This window comes from Vidua chalybeata, chromosome 25 (genome assembly GCF_026979565.1).
Source record: "Vidua chalybeata isolate OUT-0048 chromosome 25, bVidCha1 merged haplotype, whole genome shotgun sequence".
Taxonomy (NCBI): domain Eukaryota; kingdom Metazoa; phylum Chordata; class Aves; order Passeriformes; family Viduidae; genus Vidua; species Vidua chalybeata.
In genome coordinates, this window is record NC_071554.1 from 1,122,663 (window position 1) to 1,139,972 (window position 17,310).

The 17,310-nt window shown below is 47.9% G+C and overlaps 1 protein-coding gene across 1 annotated transcript in view; it reads left to right on the forward strand.

The window, feature by feature from the left end:
* CSMD2 (CUB and Sushi multiple domains 2) overlaps positions 1 to 17,310 on the forward strand; it is a 273,933-nt gene that overhangs the window by 22,017 nt on the left and 234,606 nt on the right. The window contains exon 2 of the mRNA XM_053964332.1: positions 4,426 to 4,642. Within this exon, the coding sequence (XP_053820307.1) occupies positions 4,426 to 4,642 (217 nt within the window). The remainder of the gene's footprint in view (positions 1 to 4,425; positions 4,643 to 17,310) is intronic.

A 17,310-nucleotide genomic window follows, 5' to 3' on the forward strand; every position in this document is an offset into this window, starting at 1 on the left:
GCTTTAGGGCCCCTCTAAATGTGCAGTGACTGGCACCAGAATGGTCCTGGCTCGTGTGTCGAGATGACTTTGGATTTACAGTGGAAATAAACCTCCCCCGAGCCTCTGCCTCCGCTCCTGGAGCTTGTCCTGTCAAAAGAACTCTGGTTTGGAGCACAAGGATGTGGTTCCTGCTCCTGCCACCCTTCCTTTCTCTTCATGGCAGCCCCACAGCGGAGCCTGGGGGGTTTGGAGCTCTCCTCTCTGCTCAGGTGATATTTATTTTTCACTGCAGTGTCTGGTCACGTTAAGTTCTGTACCGTGTGGATTAAACTGGGTGTTACAAACTGCTGTGGCTCAGGGCTGCAGTTCTTCTGTGCGAGTAGTGCACAGTAAATATTCCATCATTTCCCTCGTGAGGAGCCCAGGGTGAGGCCAGTTAGTCTGGGGATGGTTCAAAGAGTGCCTGTTGCACAAAAGAACTCCTGGAAGTGGAGACTTGGTTAAACCAATGTGTGAAAAAATGGAAAAACTGAGTCACCATCAGTGAATTGTCCATGGTGGTGTCCCAGATAAAGATGTTTTCCCAAAGTGTTGTGGGTTTCCTTAAGGGATTCAACGGTTTTGGAGGTCTCTTGCAGCCTAAATGATCCCGTGATGATCCTAAATGATCCCTTGTCCTTGCCTGAAGTTCCTGCAGTAAAGCAGCGCTGATGGATTCATTTCAGGGACCCACTCCCAACAAACCACTCTGCAGAATTGAGAGGAGGTGCTGGCAGAGCCCAGCCTGGGCTCAGCTCTGTTTTCCCTCCGTCACAAATGGGACAAATGCCCACAAAGCCATCCTGGTGATGAGCCCAGGGGGGTCCCAGCCCCGGAATGTCAGCCCACGGAGGGGAGATGAGGAGCTGCAGTATCCCCAGGAACACACATGAGCTGGGGGGGGATGACGCAGCATTCTCATCTCTGGGTGAGGAATTGAAGGTGCCTCTTGTCAGACTTCAGGATGGGAAGAATGTGCCAGAAATTTTGGGAGAATTGTCCTCTGTCAACCCCAAATCCACCTGGAACTTCCCAGCACAGGCACCGGCGCTGCCCTTTCATATCTTTCTACTTATTTGTGCTCCTGGGCCAAAGGGATAAAGGGAATTGTTTCTGCAATCTTCACAGGAGAAATTTTGAATTTCAGATAAGGTTTTGTCAGTCAAGGATGAGCTGAACTAACTCAGACCTGGAAGCAAATGATAGAACACATAAATTCCCTCAGCTTCCCGGATTTCTTTCCGTGCCTGATGACTTTTTCCAGCAATGTCCAATATAAATGAAGTTCTCTGCTATTACAGCTATTACAGAATACATTACTGCCCAGTTTGGCAGCTTTTGCAAAGCTGTGCTTTGTTTGCAATAAGCAATTTTCTTTTATCTGTGCCCAGAGCACCTCTGGGTCAACATCGTGAACATGCAAATATTTCAGTAGATTGATTGGATACATCATAAAACTCTGTCTTATTTTTCTATTATTTATTTGTTCTTTCAGATAGATTTATGTCCATTTGTGGCACAGGCACTGGCTGTGGAAGGATGGGCTGAGTTTGTGGATTTTGGAGCTTCCATATGACCTTGGAAGTGTTTGGAACATGGTGTCTCTGACCTTGAATTTATTTCCTGAGCTTTGTGCAGCCTTTTACCGTGAGGAAATGGAGAGATACGGCCTCTTTAATTTCCCATTTGCCTTAAATTGTTCTGATGAACTTCTGATTAAAATAAAAATGAGCAGGAGGGACAGTTCAATATCCCCCTGCTGCTTATTGAGCGTCGCTGAGGTTGGAGAAAGGATTCGACTGAATTGGAGAACAGAGCTCGTGGATCTTTGGCTATTAAACCAAACTGGGCTTCGTTTTACTCCTCTGTGATCACAGGAATATTCCCACCCCTGTGCAGCTTCCTGGCACTGAGCAAATGGCTTTTCCAGTGAACTCCCCAAAATAAATGGAGCCCAAGTGGAGGAGGGAGGCGGATTCGTCTCTTGTGTAGTGACAAAAAGCCAGGTGCTACAGAAATGCAAAATACTCCAGTCAAGGAATCCTGTGCCTCCCTCACTTTAATCCCTGGGGGATTGTGGGGCTGTCCTGCCTCTCATTGATCCAATAAACGTGCTACAAAAAGATTTCCCTGGGTAGTAAATAGGATGGGCTGTCTTAGATTCATGAAACCGTCTTGCGGGGAGAAGTTCCACGAAGCATTTTTTGCACCCAAAGTAGGTCAATCTAATTATAATTGCCTTTAATGAGCACCACTCTGCAGTTCTGTACCTGTAGCTGCTTGGCACTCAGAAGTGCAAATGCTTTTGCTGCCTTTGAGAAAAAAAAAAGGGGAAAAAAAAAAAAAAAAGCAAGGAGAAATCAAAGAAGTAATTTCTACTCTAATGCGTTTCGACTTGAAAGCCTCTGTTGTCCCCATCAGCAGGGTAAACAATCCAGCATGGGTGGGAAAAGCAGCAGCTCGGAGGATAAAGGTGAAACTCAGCTTTTGGGCCATGAGATTGACCCTTCCAGCTGTCTGGAATTTGGCTTTGTGTGGAGGAATTCTTCCACTAAAGCAGGGAGGGTTGGACCAGTTGGGAGTGAATTCTTTGTGCCTCCAAAGACGTCCAGGTACAGTAGCAGTGAAGGGAGAGGAAAAGGCTGAAGGGAATTTGTCATTTAGGCTGTTCCCAAAACACATTCTTGTAGCTGTGTCCCCAGAGAGCAGAAAATCTCATAAATCCTGTAAGTGTACATCGTGGGTCTCTATCTTTGGGATGCAGTGTTCCCAGGTACTGCCTTGGGCAGGGGAAGTGGATTCGAGGGAGGTTTTTAGGTGTTTCACTGGTCTTACAGGAGGGCGTTTTGTTCTCTGCAGCTTTGCAGCAGCTCCTCAGAGATACTGATTGAAGATGTTCTGTGTGTTGGGGCACAATGAGGAGCACAAACCTTTCAGAAGTGGCTGAGAGGAGCCAGCAGCTCCCCGAGGCAGGGTCTGGCTGGTGATTTCTCCCCTGTGTCCCCCCACCAGGTCTAACAGGGGTGTGAGTGCTGCTGCTGCTGTCTTTTGTTGCAGTGAGCCATTCCCAGAATCATTAAATGGTCAGGTACAGTAAAAAAGGCGACCCCGACTCAGGGAAGAAATGATGATGTTTGGTTTTAGATGAGAAGGTTGAAGGATAGTTTTATGAAAACTATACTAGAGTATATTAATACACTATTTAAAGAGAGATTATTTTATTTTACATACATACTTTTTACTTACTTATCTAACTTTTAACTAACTCGTGACTCTCTGCTGAGAGCCCAGCACAGCTGGATCCCACTGGGCACTGAGCCCAAACAACCTTCACCAGAATCCAGCCCAGCAGTCACTGCAGGTGAACAATCTCCACACCACATTCCACATGGGGAGAACAAAGGGGCAGAGATAAAGATTGTTTTCTCTTCTTTTCTCCGTGCTTCTCCTGAGAGACAGAATTGTGTCTCTGTGTCCAGAGAATGGGAATGTCACAGTCAGGGTTGGAGTGCACTTTACAGGATGGTTTGTTTGGTCAAGCCTTGCACTGGGTCCTGCTCTCTTTGCACTCAGGACAGGTTTATGGCTGACTTTTGGCCAGCCAGGCTGCTCGTGGTGGCTCAGCCCCACACTCTGTGGGGTCCCTTCTGCTTTCTCAGGGTGAGGAGAAAGCGTCCCCCCCATGTGGCACTGCTTGCACACTCACTGCCTCCTCTCCAGGTGGAACTGGGGGAGAAGGAGACAATGAACTCTGGCATTGTCCCTGGAGTTGGGGGAGAAGGAGACAATGAACTCTGGCATTGTCCCTGGAGCTGGGGGAGAAGGAGACAGTGAACTCTGGCATTGTCCCTGGAGCTGGGGGAGAAGGAGACAATGAGCTCTGGCATTGTCCCTGGAGCTGGGGGAGAAGGAGACAGTGAACTCTGGCATTGTCCCTGGAGTTGGGGGAGGAGACAGCCAGCTCTGGCATTGTCTCTGGAATTGGGGGAGAAGGAGACAGCCAGCTCTGGCATTGTCCCTGTGCTGTCCTGTGACCCAGCCAGGCCTGGCACCTGGCTGGGTGCAATCCCAAGTGCAGGGAGCGTGATGGGAGAACACTGGGTTTTGTGGTGGGCTGGGGAAGGGTGGCTGAGGAAGGAGCTGTCCCCAGGGCCAGGCAGCAGCTGTGAATCCAGCTGTGCTCACAGCTGCTGGGAGCAGAGCTCAGGATGTGTCTGGGGGTTTGGGCTCCACATCTCTGCAGGGAGGAGGCCAAAACTTCATCCTCAGATTTTACTTTTTTCTGTTTCCTGGGGCACAGAAACCTGATGGGATGAGCCCTGTGCGCTCTGCTGGGATGCTGAGGACATTCAACGTTCACCTGACACCCTCTGACTTTTGTGCTTTTGTCTTTTCTCTCGCCAGCCCAGAACTGCAGTCACACATTGCAGGGCCCAAACGGGACAATCCAGAGCCCAGGCTTTCCCTATGGATACCCCAATTATGCAAACTGCACGTGGACAATCACCGCTGAGGAGCAGAACAGGATACAGCTTGTTTTCCAGTCCTTTGCATTAGAGGAAGATTTTGATGTATTATCCATCTACGATGGGCTGCCTCAGCAGGGGAATCTGAGAACGAGGTACAGTGTTCATTACAGTGATGTTTATAAACATGTTCCCCTTCCTGCCACTGGGATTAAATCTGGCCTTGGATGTTTATGCTGCAATAAACTGGGAGTGTTTCTCCGTGAGCAGATCTTACAGTTGTTTTGATTTCTTAGCTCTGATAAGGCTTGAAATGTTTCTCTGAACGCCTGACAGTAATGATTTATCAAGACTCATCCCAGACATGCAGAGGAGTTAATTAGGAAATGGAGCAGGAGGGAAGCAGAGTTAATGTGCAGAGAGCTTCCCTCAGTCCAAACGAGACTCCCGGAGTGGGAGGATGGATTGTGGGGTTCCGTGGTAGCCCTGCCAAAGGCTTTGTGGGTTTTCCCCCAAAATCTGGGCTGTTCCTTAACTCCCAGTCCATCCAGCAGCTGGACAGGGCTGCACTCCCTCACATCTGCTGGATCTCCAGGGGTAAGAAGTGTTCAGTAATCCAGTTTTAGTAGGAAAACTCCCCATGGCTTCTCCAGTGAGGCTTTCAGTGTTAAAAAAAAGTTTTGTGGGAGGCTGATTTTGATGTGTTGCTGTGGCAGCAGATGCTCTGTGAGGTGTCAGCCGTGGAGCAGTCGTGATCTCAGCCCTCTCAGCTGAGGGACTGGGGACACGACTGGAGGTGCTGGTGGCAGCTCCAGCCTGACAGCGATGCATTCCAAAATCATGGAGCAGTGGCAGCATCCAGGCTCTGAATCCCTGGCAAGAATGCTGGAGCCCTGGGAATGGATTTTCCTTCAAAGCACTCGAGTTCAGGACAAATCCATTGACCTCAGTGCCTTGTCTGACCCCAGTGGAACATCTGAGCTGCACCCTGGTGGAAATCAGCTCTTTATGTAGATTATTTCAGTTATGCAAATAAATCATCTCTCCTCATTTGGCAACTGTGCTTGAGAATCACTTTTAATTATGGGACCTCGGTGTTTAATCAGGAGGTTCAGTGCTTTGCTCTGGGGATAATGGAAAGGTGGAAAACTGGGAGTGAAATCCAGCTCGGGAAACTTTGTGTGGTGAGAAGTTCATGCTGCTCTGAGATCCTCACAAGAATATTCTGGTTGTAAATAAAAGCAGCAGAAAGGAACCTCCCAAGTGTGAGCTGGGGCTCTGCCCTGGGGATCTGTGGCCCTGCCCTGGGGGAAGGTGAGGAGGCAGAAAAGGTTCCCCCTCTGCCTCTCTGGTGATGTTCAGGTGCAGCTTGGGCAGGTGAACGGGAGCTGGGCATGGAGCAAAATCCACATGGGAATGTTCCATCTCTGAGCTCAGGAAACGGAGTGTATTTAGGGCAGGAAAGGGAAATAAAGAGGGGAAATAAAGAGGGGGATTTTTAGAGGTCTGAAAGCACTTAGGGAGGGCTTAGCAAAGTGAAAGATGAACTCGTGCATGGTGGACATCAGCTTTCTTCCCTTGGACATTTGCTTTCTTCCCTTGGACATTTCTGGATTAGTAACTTCAAACCTGAAGTTGGCTCCTTCGGGCTGTTTCAACTCCTTGTTCACCAATTTTAGTGTTTGGGCAAGGCTCTGATGCACAGGGTGGGATTTTTGGGGTGTCCCCATATCCTTGTGGGTCCCTTCCACCTCAGGAGACCCCAGGTATTATTTTTGGTACATCAATCTCACCTCATTAAACTCTTAACTGTTGCCTAACCATGGGTTACATTTTTTTTTTCTCCCTTTTTCTCCCTTTTTTCTCTTTCTCATGGCCATTAATTCTGCTTTTTTTTCCCTGCCTGCTCTCCAAATGTTCTCCATTCATCACCGAGGCGCAGCCCTGAAGATGGATGGCCACGTGTCACTCACCAGAGCTCACCCAAAATGAGCTGTGAGCAAGGGGAAAAGAAGGGACAACTGGATTTCTTTGCTTCTTCCCCTCCCAAACTTGCATTTTTGAGCGTCCCCGATGCATTTGCCTCCCAACCCAGACCCATTCCAGGACTTCCTGGGAAGGGGTTAATGTTGTGTTCATCATGTGCTGGCAAACACCCTCTTGTCTTGCAATTTAATGTGGTGTGAAGGTTCCCTAATAGAATAAGAGCAGCCCTAATCCAATGAGGCATTTGCTAATAAACAGCTTTACTGGATATTAGGGAATTTGCCTTGCGTGTTTGTGATGAGGACGTGAATATTAAATGGCTTTCAGTGCCTTAATTTAGACATCCAGGGCTGTTGTCATCTCTCAGTGCCATGACTTTGCTTTGTTTGCTAAAATCAGAGCTCGTTTCCAAGTCTTTGCTATTTCAGCTTCTCTCGAATCATCGGGTTTTTAGAATCCTGGAATGGGTTGGGTTGGGAGGGAACTTCATTTCCATCTCATTCCATCCTCTGCCATGGGCAGGGACACCTTCCACTGTGCCAGGCTGCTCCAACCTGGCCTTGGACACTTCAGGGATGGGGCAGCCACAGCTGCTCTGGGCACCCTGTGCCAGGGCCTGCCCACCCTCCCATGTATATGACCTGAACTTCCCTTTTTTCCTGTTGGAACCCATTCCTCCTTGTGCACTGGAATTTTCCCAGCTCCTGGCTTTCGGCAGGAACCGCTGTGGGGGAATTTTCTGTGAAACCTGAGAGCTGGGGTGGCTGCAGAGTTTTCCTTGATGAGGGACATCAAGATTTGGTTCCTGCCCAGGACTTGCCCTTCTCTTGAGCTCATTGCACCACACCAGACTCTCCCAAATCCCCTTCCTCCAAATTCCCAGCTGCTGTGGGATCAGGGAGTCGTGTGGAGCCCTGCAGTTATTCCAGAACAGTCTTTGCCCAGTTCCCATTGTGCCTTGTGATTGTGTCATTGTTCCGAGGTCGCTCCAATCAGGTTCCCTTCCTGATTGCCTTCCCACTGTGCTGGGCTCAGAAACCCAGCACAGACCTGACTACAATTTGAATTCTTGGGGTTATTTATGGCTCTGAGATTGCTGTGGGATTTGGGAGAGACTCTGCACCTCTTTGTGTCAGACTCTTGTTCCATGACATCCCCAGAGTGGGCAGCGACAGAACCACGTGGCTCCCCCCAGCTTTTTTCATCTGCCAGTGATTTGCAGGACCCTTTTCATGTGAGAATCTTAAATCACTTGCAAATTCCTTGATTTGAAGCTTCGGGCTCGTACTCAGATCCAGGGAAAACACATTTACAGTGTCCCTGTGAGTCGGTCGTTGTAGCTCCCTAATTCTGTTTTCCCAGTGAGACCTGCTGAATTTACACTATAAATGGAAGTGGTCAACTTAGAAAATCAGATTTTATTTTTTTTTTTTCCTTCCAGAGATGTTAAAAAAAGCCCAGGGGAGAGAAAATAGGATGTTTGTACCAGCAGAGACTCCTCACTTGTAAATGTGCTGAGCAATGCTGGGGTTTCTCAGGCTCTTCCAACCCTCGGGCTTCCCTTCCCACCTGTTGTGGGCAGGGAATTGTGTCGTCCTCTGGTCTCTTCCCTGTTCAAACAAAACGTTTCAGTGATGCTGAGTTTATTTGCTTGAGAAAACGTTTGTTTGAGGCTGTGCATCCAGAGGAGAACAACTCCCAGAGCCTCGGCGGTGCCCGTCGCGTTCCCGCGGGCGCCGCTGGGAGGAAACAACAAACTCCAATTTATTGACACATCTGGGAAGGAACCTGCCCCTTTCTGAGGAGGGTTTTGCAGGAATTCCCGTGCCTGCAGAGCGTGCAGGGTCTGGGGAAACGTTTGCAGCCATTACTGCAACGGGGCTCTGTGCAAAGCACGCAAATCCTGCTGCTGGCACAGGGCCCTGCTTCCCTTGCAGCTCACGTCCCACATCTCACAGAGATCTCCTCAAGTCGCTTCCAGATCCTCATCCTTCTTCCCTGACAGGTGGCTGAGGAGTGAGGAGAAGGATTGCCATCAATCTGCTGTGCGAGCAGCTCAGAACGGCATCTTGGGCCATATTTAATTGACTGAAAGTTGAAGTATTTGGTTTGAACTCGGAAACGATGTGATCCTTGTGATAAGAGCAGAGTTATCTCTGGGCTGACCTAATTACAGCTGCAGCAGGAATTACCTGCACCTTGCATGTTTCTCTTGATAACCTTTTAATTACTCTTTGAAAAAGCAGCCTGGGTGACTTGTACTTAATTACCAATCAAGAGCAACAAACCTTTTGATCTTAAAAACAGCAAAAGGGAGGAGGAGAGGAAGGGAGGACAGAGTTCCTCCAGTGTTCCTGTGGCTTGCAGAGATGCGAATTTGGGGTGAAACGACACCCTGGGGTTCAGTCCTGGTAAAGATAAACTCCTAGAGTTCTGTCCCGGTAAAGAAATTCCCGGGAAAACAGCATTTGTCAGCCGGGAATGCACAGAGCTTGTGTTAGGAGTTTGTGTTGAGTCACCTCTGGGCCAGTGACATACTCCTTTGTCACTGCCTCATGTCTCCAAGGTGACTCCAGTTCTTTTTGCTAAGGAGGAGGATAAATAAAGCAGAGGGCCAGCTAAATCCTTTGTCACCTTTAGTAAACATCCGAGCCCCACCTCCCTCCCGCCCCTCAGCAGAGTCTTTTGTCACTTCCCATTAACTCCATGGGAAAAGAAACACGACAAAACCCCTCTTAAATTTATGTTCTCTGCTTTGTAGGACAAAATGCACTTTATTTGTGTTTTTCTCTCCGGGAAGAGCCGTGTTTGAGCTGCTCCAGCAGCTGCAGGACCCTTCAGCAGTGTGGCTGTTTTGTTCTGAGGAAGTGCTGAGTGTTTAAACTCCGTCTCGCGGGGTAATTGATGACACTGGAGCTGAAAGTCTGGGAGAGGTAATGGACTTAATGCAACTGCAGCTCTGCAATTTCCATTCCGGTTTTCCATATTTATTAGCAGAGGGTGCATCAGGAGGAGTGATAAAAGCAGCTGATTCAGTCAGAGTGGGAGCTTTTTCCCTGGCACCGTGTGGAATGTTGTAGGCTCAGGAGGAGGCTTGGCAGGGATATTTTGGCAGCCTCTTCAGAGATGGGGATGGAGCAATTTTGTCCTGGTTTAGGGGTTAAAGGACCTGCTCACACCTCTGCTCTTCCAGGTGTAAGGTGAGACACACAGGCAGCGTCTCTGAAGGTGTTACTCAAACAATAATTATTATGAAAACATTATTATGAATAATAATTATATTTATAAAGAATAAATATTTAACATTAATTATAATATTATATTTATATTATAATTATAATGTAAATATAAAAGTATATAATAATTGTATATTTAATAATATAATAAATATTATAGTGTTACTAGTAGAATATTCTTATATTTTATTATATATAATAATATTGTAATATTATAATATATAATTATATAATATATATATATTGTAATATATAGATATATATAGTAATATATACAATATATAATATTTTAAAATAATAATAATAATAACAATTATTATTATTATTATTATTATTATTATTATTATTATTATTATTATTATATTTCCTTCCCCCAAATTGTGTTTAACAATTTAATTTTCCCCAAATTAACCACTTTTCTAGGGAAAAATCTCCCAGCAAAGCCTGACAAACCCCACCCCTGGAAGTGTCCAAAGGCAGCTTGGAGCAGCCTGGGGTAGTGGAAGGTGCAGGGCTGCAATGGGATGAGACTGAAGGTCCTGGGATTTTGTGAGCCTGGCTTTAAATTAAGCTATGTGAAGTGGATTAAGTGTAGAAAGATTTTCTGTAATTAGGCAGCATCTAGTGGATTTCAGTTAAGACTCTAGTAGTAATTCTATTCTCTAATCTACGGTTACTTGTAGAATTTTATGAATACTAGATGTTTAAATAAAACGAACTCTTTTTTTTCTTTCAAACTTCTGTGTGCTCATTGTGTGTCCAATAGCAACACAGCCCCAGTGGGGAGTTCCCAATTGCAGCCCTGTTGCTCTGATTTTTAAAAGTGTTTTCTTTTACAGTTTTTTTTGAAAGTTTTAAAGTTCTCATAAAACCTCTTTAGCTTTCTGATAATGTTTACATATTTGAGAGTCAGAATTTTCACACAGTCTCATGTATAAATAGAATAGTTTACATATTTCTATGTAAAAATTACTGATTGATCTTTAGGCTAGTGTAGTTAGAGAAGTAGTCTATAATCTACGGTTACTTGTAGAATTTTATGAATACTAGATGTTTAAATAAAACGAACTCTTTTTTTTCTTTCAAACTTCTGTGTGCTCATTGTGTGCCCAATAGCAACACAGCCCCAGTGGGGAGTTCCCAATTCCAGCCCCAGTGGGGAGTTCCCAATTCCAGCCCCAGTGGGGAGTTTTTTGGGATCGGAGGGAATGAGATCAGGTTTTTTTTTTTTTTTTTTTAGCAGTGGAAGGGTGGAAATTGAACCAACCCATGGCCCTGGCTTGGTGTTTCTCATTTTCAGATTGCTCTGGGAGGCAGCAGGTGAGGAGGATGAGGAGCACAGGCACTTTCTGGTTCTTGCCTCTTGGTTGTTTTCCCACTTGCTCTGTGATGAGGAGGCAGCTCCAGTCTGGCCCTGCTTGTAAGAACCTGTCCCAAAAGTCTCTTGACTTTAACACAGAGCCAAACCTTCAAAAGCGGCGTCCCTGGGAGCAGGGTGGTGGCACTGCCCTCTCTGGGGTTTGGTGCCAGCAGGGGCAGGGCACTGGGGCGTGCTGGAATCCCTCCCAGGAGCAGGGAGCAATCCTCCCAGGAGCAAATCCCTCAGCAGCTCTGCCAGCTGTGAAATGACAGAATCACAGGGAGCTGCTGGCCTGACAGCTCCTCCGTGCTGCCTCTCTTGCCTTTCCCGCTGTGTCAGACCTTTGTGCCTGTTCTGGCGCTGGATTCCTGCTCTGCAGGGCTGCTGGGAGCCCCGGGTGTTCCCAACACCTCCACTGTGGCAACATTCCCCACTTGCCCCGTGTTGAGCAACAAACAAACCTCGTGTGATTTCCAGGGGGTTCCAAGAACTTATTTTTCCCATTTATTCAATTTCACACCCCCTGGTGACTTTTTTCTTTTTGCTTTTTCCCCTCCTTTTTTTTAATTTTTTTTTTTTTTTTTGAAGAAAGACAGAAATAACCCAAATCTGCCAAGTTCTGAATTGAAGCTGCTGAGCCGTGCTTGGGCTGTATCCAAACTTGTCTTTGTTTACTCAGAATGTCAGCTCGGATTTGCCAGGGGGTGACTGAGATTTGATGAACTTTCCTGTGAATTTGCCTTTTTCTTCCTCCTGGTTTGTCACAGCGGGGCTGAGAATGGAGGTGCCGCAGTTGGATTTCATGGAATTGTGGAAGGGTTTGGGTGGGAAGGGAATTAAAGCTCATCCCATGGGCAGGGACACCTTCCCCAGCCCCAGCTCCTGGGCTGGAGGCAGCTCTGCAGCTGGGGTCTCACCTGAGCAGGGCAGAGGGGACAAAATCCCACTGCAGTCCCAGGAAATCTTGGAAAAACAAGCATGGAAGGGATGTGAGCAAAAGAATAAATCACGTCCAACTCCATGGTCTTCCCACTCCATTGCATTGCATGGAAAATCCAATTTATTGAAATTTGATGCTCAGTACCTGTCCCCAGTCTGAGCCATGAAGGCCTCATATATCTGAGCTGGCTGTGCTGGCTCTGGGCTCTATAAATAACACTTTTCTAGTGGGAATTGACCCAAACCCTGCTTTAAACAAGTGGAGAAATCCATCCAGGCTGGGATTTATGAGCTCTGTCACTGTCCCCCGAGCCCGTGCTGGTTAATGAAGCTTTGTCAGTGTCAGAGGTAAGCAAAGGGCTCCTGGGCCTTGATGGATTGTGCTTGGCTTGGGCAAGGGAGGGAGGTGCAGCTGATTCCTGAGACTGAGAGCTGTGCTAGATAAAATTCCTGGGAAAATCAGTGGTGTTTATGGCACCGGGAGAGGTTGAGGAACAGAAAAACCTCGGGGGGGTTTTTACCCCTTGCTTGTTGCTGTCGTGGTAGAGAAAAATCAAACTAGAGAATGTCGCAAGCAGTGGGTTGTACTGGTTTGGAATCAATTCTCCAGCGGGTGGGATGGGATGAAATGGGCCATGTGAGTGAAATATGAGCAGATCCAAGGAGTGCTTGGGGCACTCCTGTGCAGGTGTTCGTTCTGTGCCTGACTCCCAAACAAAAGCAGTTGGGTTCTGAGCACAAATCCCTCCACCAGCTCGGGTAAATCCAACGGGGAACTGTTCTTGTGTCACTGCAGGACCCTTTTAAGTTGGCTGAGAGTTGATTTTTTTGTGGTCCAGAGCATCATTTCAGCCTTGCAGGGCTGCAAATGAAAGGACAACTATCTCAGTGACACCAGCGAGCTGTGCCTGGAGGACAGAGCTGCCTTTTAAGTGTCTGCAGCATTTGGGAGCTGGGAGCGCTCTCAGATCATGCTCTGCTTGTTTTATTGATGATTAATGAGAGCGTTCGTGTCCATGGGCTCTGGAAAAAAAGCTGACATCTCGCTGTAATTGTGTTTCTCTTTAATAAATACAGGGAAAATCTAACAGAGCCACTGAGGGGGGGAAATTCCTGCCCCAGCCAAGCCTGAGGAAATGCCAGGAGAGAGCGAGCTGGCTGCTCAGGGGTGGATTTATCCACAGCCTCTGGCAGCAGGGGGAAGTTCTGCAGGAAGGAGAAGGGATGAGATGTGTGAGAGAGGCTGAGGCAGCAGCACCTGGGCTGAGGGCCCCTCTCAGCACCTCCTCAGCCCCAGCTCCCCCAGCCTTTCCTGCTCCAGGCCCTCCCTCAGCTCCACAGCTCTCCAGGAGCTCCTGGCCCTGCTGTCCCAAGGATCCCAGAGCTGGGCAAGCACTCCAGCTCTGCCCCCCAGGGCTGGGCAGAGGGGCAGCATGCCCTCCCTCACACCTGCCTCAAAAGGATCATTATCCCAGGGTGGTGCAGGGGTGCCAGGCTGCTGTCATTTACCCTGCACACAGCAGGAGAGTGCCTCATTTGATGGGGAATTTTCCCTAACAGGTGCCTTTAAATGACAGGCAGAAAAAGCTCACCGAGCTACGGGGGGGATGTAATTTAATGCTGGGTTAAATGACACAATCCAGTGCATTTTCATTAGATGTTCTGAGACACTTCTCCAGCATTTATGCTTTAAAGGCTGCTGGATTGCCAGCTGCAATAACTGTTTTGATTGCAGCCTGAGCTGATGGTGGGCATCCTACCAGAAAAATAATGGGCTGGGCTTTAATTGTGGCACCTGCACTCCCAAAGTGCGTCAGCGCTGCGTCCAAGGGATGGGAAATGTGCAACAGATGGAGCTGAGGGGGCTTGGAACAGGCCTGGGGGGTCCTGGCTGGCTGTTGGGGTTTGGGGGGAAAAGAAATGTTCAGGTGTGGCTTGAAGCTGCTGAGCAGAGCAGCCGGGGGGGCTCTGGCTGGGCTCAGCTCCTTTCCCAGGGGCACGGGGCAGTTTTCCATCGGTGCTGTCACTCTGGGAGGATCCAGAGGGGCTGGAGAGTGTCCAGGGAAGGCTGGAAAGCTCCTGCTGGAGCTGAGGGGGCTCAGCCTGGAGAAAAGGAGGCTCAGGGGGGGACCTTGTGGCTCTGCACAGCTCCTGCCAGGAGGGGACAGCCGGGGGGATGTCGGGATCTGCTCGCAGGGAACAGGGACAGGAGGAGAGGGAACGGCCTCCAGTTGAAGCAGGAGAGGTTTAAATTGGATGTGAGGGAAAATTTCTCCATGGAAAGTGTGGTCAGGAATCGCCCAGGGAGGTTTGGAGTGCCCATCCCTGGAGGTGGCACAAAGTGGGGATTGGGCACAGCTTGGATGGTCCTGGAGGGCTTTTCCAGCCTCCTGACTCTGGGATTCTGGGATTCTGTCCCAGCCAGGCTGAGCCTCGTGGCCAGGTGGGGTTTCTCACCTGTGGACGGTGCTTTTCAGTGCCATCAGCTCTCCCAAAACTGATTTTTTCCTGTCCTGCTGCAAGTTGGGAGCCAAACCAGGAAGATTTGCAGCATCCGTGGCGCACCTGAAGCAGAGCACGAGGGATGCGAGCAGAGCAGAGGATTTCTGTGTTGATTTGTTTGGATATATTGATTTTTTGCAAGGGCAAGCTTATCAAGTGGCATTTCTGGCGCTGGTCTCCTTTGGTTCCTCGCTGCAGGAGCAAAATTAAGCCAATGAAAAACACATTGCAGATCTCACACAATCAGCGCTGGCTCCGAGCACGTTAAGGGGATAATCACTCAATAATCCATTTGGCTGGAGGTACAGGAGGAATGGAATATGATTATTCCTGCTGTTATTACTGCCCTCACCTCCATAAAAACACGGAATGGAGTTTGCTGCTTTCTTGCCTTGTTAGTGTGTGTTTTTTTTGTGGTTGCTGCCCTAAAGATCAGCGATGTCAGAATTGCTGTTTGGTGGGGAATGATTCCGTGTTCTGTCTGCTTTTCTTGTTGTTTAAATTTCTCTGGGGTGCAGATTTAGGGAGGAAGGCAGGAGAGCAGTTACCAAGCAGGGATTCCTGCCAATGCTGGCTGTCCTGGGGCTTTGGAACCCTGGTAAATGATTGTTCCTTCAAGGGGATGCTGCCTGGGCTCTCACTTGGACAAGACAAGGACATCAGAGAAGGAAAAAAAAAAAAAATCAGTTTTGTGCTCTGGCTGGAGGTTTAAGAGGAGAAGTGGCTTTTATTGTGATTTCAGTGAGAAGCTGGAGCAGTTGCAGCTCGCTCCCAGGGCAGGATTTCCCTGCAGGAGCAGAGGTGGGAGGTGGTCCACAGATATTTCCCTGATTGAAGCAGCATTTCCTGCTTCCTCCTGGCTGAGTTTGCTCCCTGGGGTGTTCTGCGGGCAGAGGGGAGGTTTGGGGTGTGGGGAGCAGGGATTGGAGCGGGGTTTGATGCCTTTGGTGCTGCTCTGCTGGCTGGGGACACACGAGGGAACCTCTGAGGATCAGAGCTGCTTTGCATTTATCAGTTCCTAGAGGTTCCCCTGGAAATTGTTTTTCCAGCCAGCGTGGGCTCTGTGGAAAGCCTGAGAACGAGCTCAGTGACAATTTCATGCCCTCGTGCACAGGCACTTCTCTTTTAAAGGCCTGTTAGTAGAAAATAGCAGTTGTGTTGGAATAAATGCTGCAGGGCAGTGTTGTTTCAGGTAACACTTAATTCCTGTGGCTCCTGGGGGACAGCAGCTCCTTCCTTACAGGTAGAGGACATGTTCGTGTTGCCCTGAATTAAAAGCAACATCTGCAGAGGGGGATCCTCTTAGCACAGGGGCTGTGAGCAGAATCCACGATGCAAAAAGCTCAGCTCAGAGGGAGCAGATCCACTCTGGGTAAGGAAAAGCATGAAGAGATTCCTGGCTGATGGGATGGGGATCAGGGGAAGTTCAGTCAGCAGGTTCTGCTTTTATTAAAGCTGGTCCAGGCATTTTCCTGGATTTTTTTTTTTAAATGCATGGATGTTTCAGCAGGCCACTCTAATGAAACTGCCAAATTAATTAATAAAAACAGTGGCACTTCCACTCAGCTCAGTAAAAACTGAATCCTTCTGGCTCCTGGAACCTCTGTTAATAAACAGGAGCAATTATAATAAATTGGATATAATAAACAGGATATATAATATTGGATACAATAAACAGGATATATAATATTGGATATAATAAACAGAATATATAATATTGGATATAATAAACAGGAGAAAAGCATGAACAGATTCCTGGCTGATGGGATGGGCTGATCAGGGGAAGTTCAATCAGCAGGTTCTGCTTTTATTAAAGCTGGTCCAGGCATTTTCCTGGATTTTTTTTTTTAAATGCATGGATGTTTCAGCAGGCCACTCTAATGAAACTGCCAAATTAATTAATAAAAACAGTGGCACTTCCACTCAGCTCAGTAAAAACTGAATCTTTCTGGCTCCTGGAACCTCTTATTGTTAATAAACAGGAGCAATTGTCCTTGCAGCTTGTCCAGAGCATGGATTTTATGCTGAGGGCTGCTCAGTGCTGCTGTGCTGACATTAAAACTTAAATCACGGGCTGGCAACTCCGTGAGCTCTGCCAATAACTGGAAATTTTGCTTCAATAAAGTTCTCAGGCAAAGCCCGTCAGCTCTCATCAGTCAGAGCTCAAATGTGTGTGAAATAATATTTAGGTTTGCTCAGTGAGAGGCAGAAGAGGAGGGAGGTTCCCCCGCTGTCTCTGGGGGCTGGTGACGATTTTGAGGAGGAATTGCTTGGGTTTGGGTGCTCAGAGAAATTTAAATGATGCCCCTCCCCAAAATCTGGTTTTGTTCTGTGGGTACCTTTTCATTCTGTGTGAAGAGAGGAGATGAAATAACATTTCCAGGTATTTCTTAAAGGGTCAGAGAGCTTTGTATCACAGGTGATCCTTTGCCCCCCTGGCACAAAGTGGGATAAACCTCAGAGTGTGTTGTAAGAAGCTTTAAATTCTCTTTTTTCCTGTTCATCTCGTGCTGCTCCTGCCCTTGTGATCCCCTGAGCACTCTTGATCCCAAATGACAGCAAATTCCTTCAGTTCCTGCTGCTCCTGTGGTTTGTAAAAGTCTGGGTTTGGGGCAGCTCGGGGATTGCTCCTGGATTCCTGCATTCCCCAGGAATGGCAGGCAGCAGTCCCCTGTGGGATTGCTTTATGGAAATCTGTCCAGGAATCCCCTTGGCCACGTGTAGGGAGATCTGGAAGTTGTAAAACTGTAATTTTGGTCAACAAGCTGGTCTGGGGATGGCTCAGCACCAGGGGTTTGTG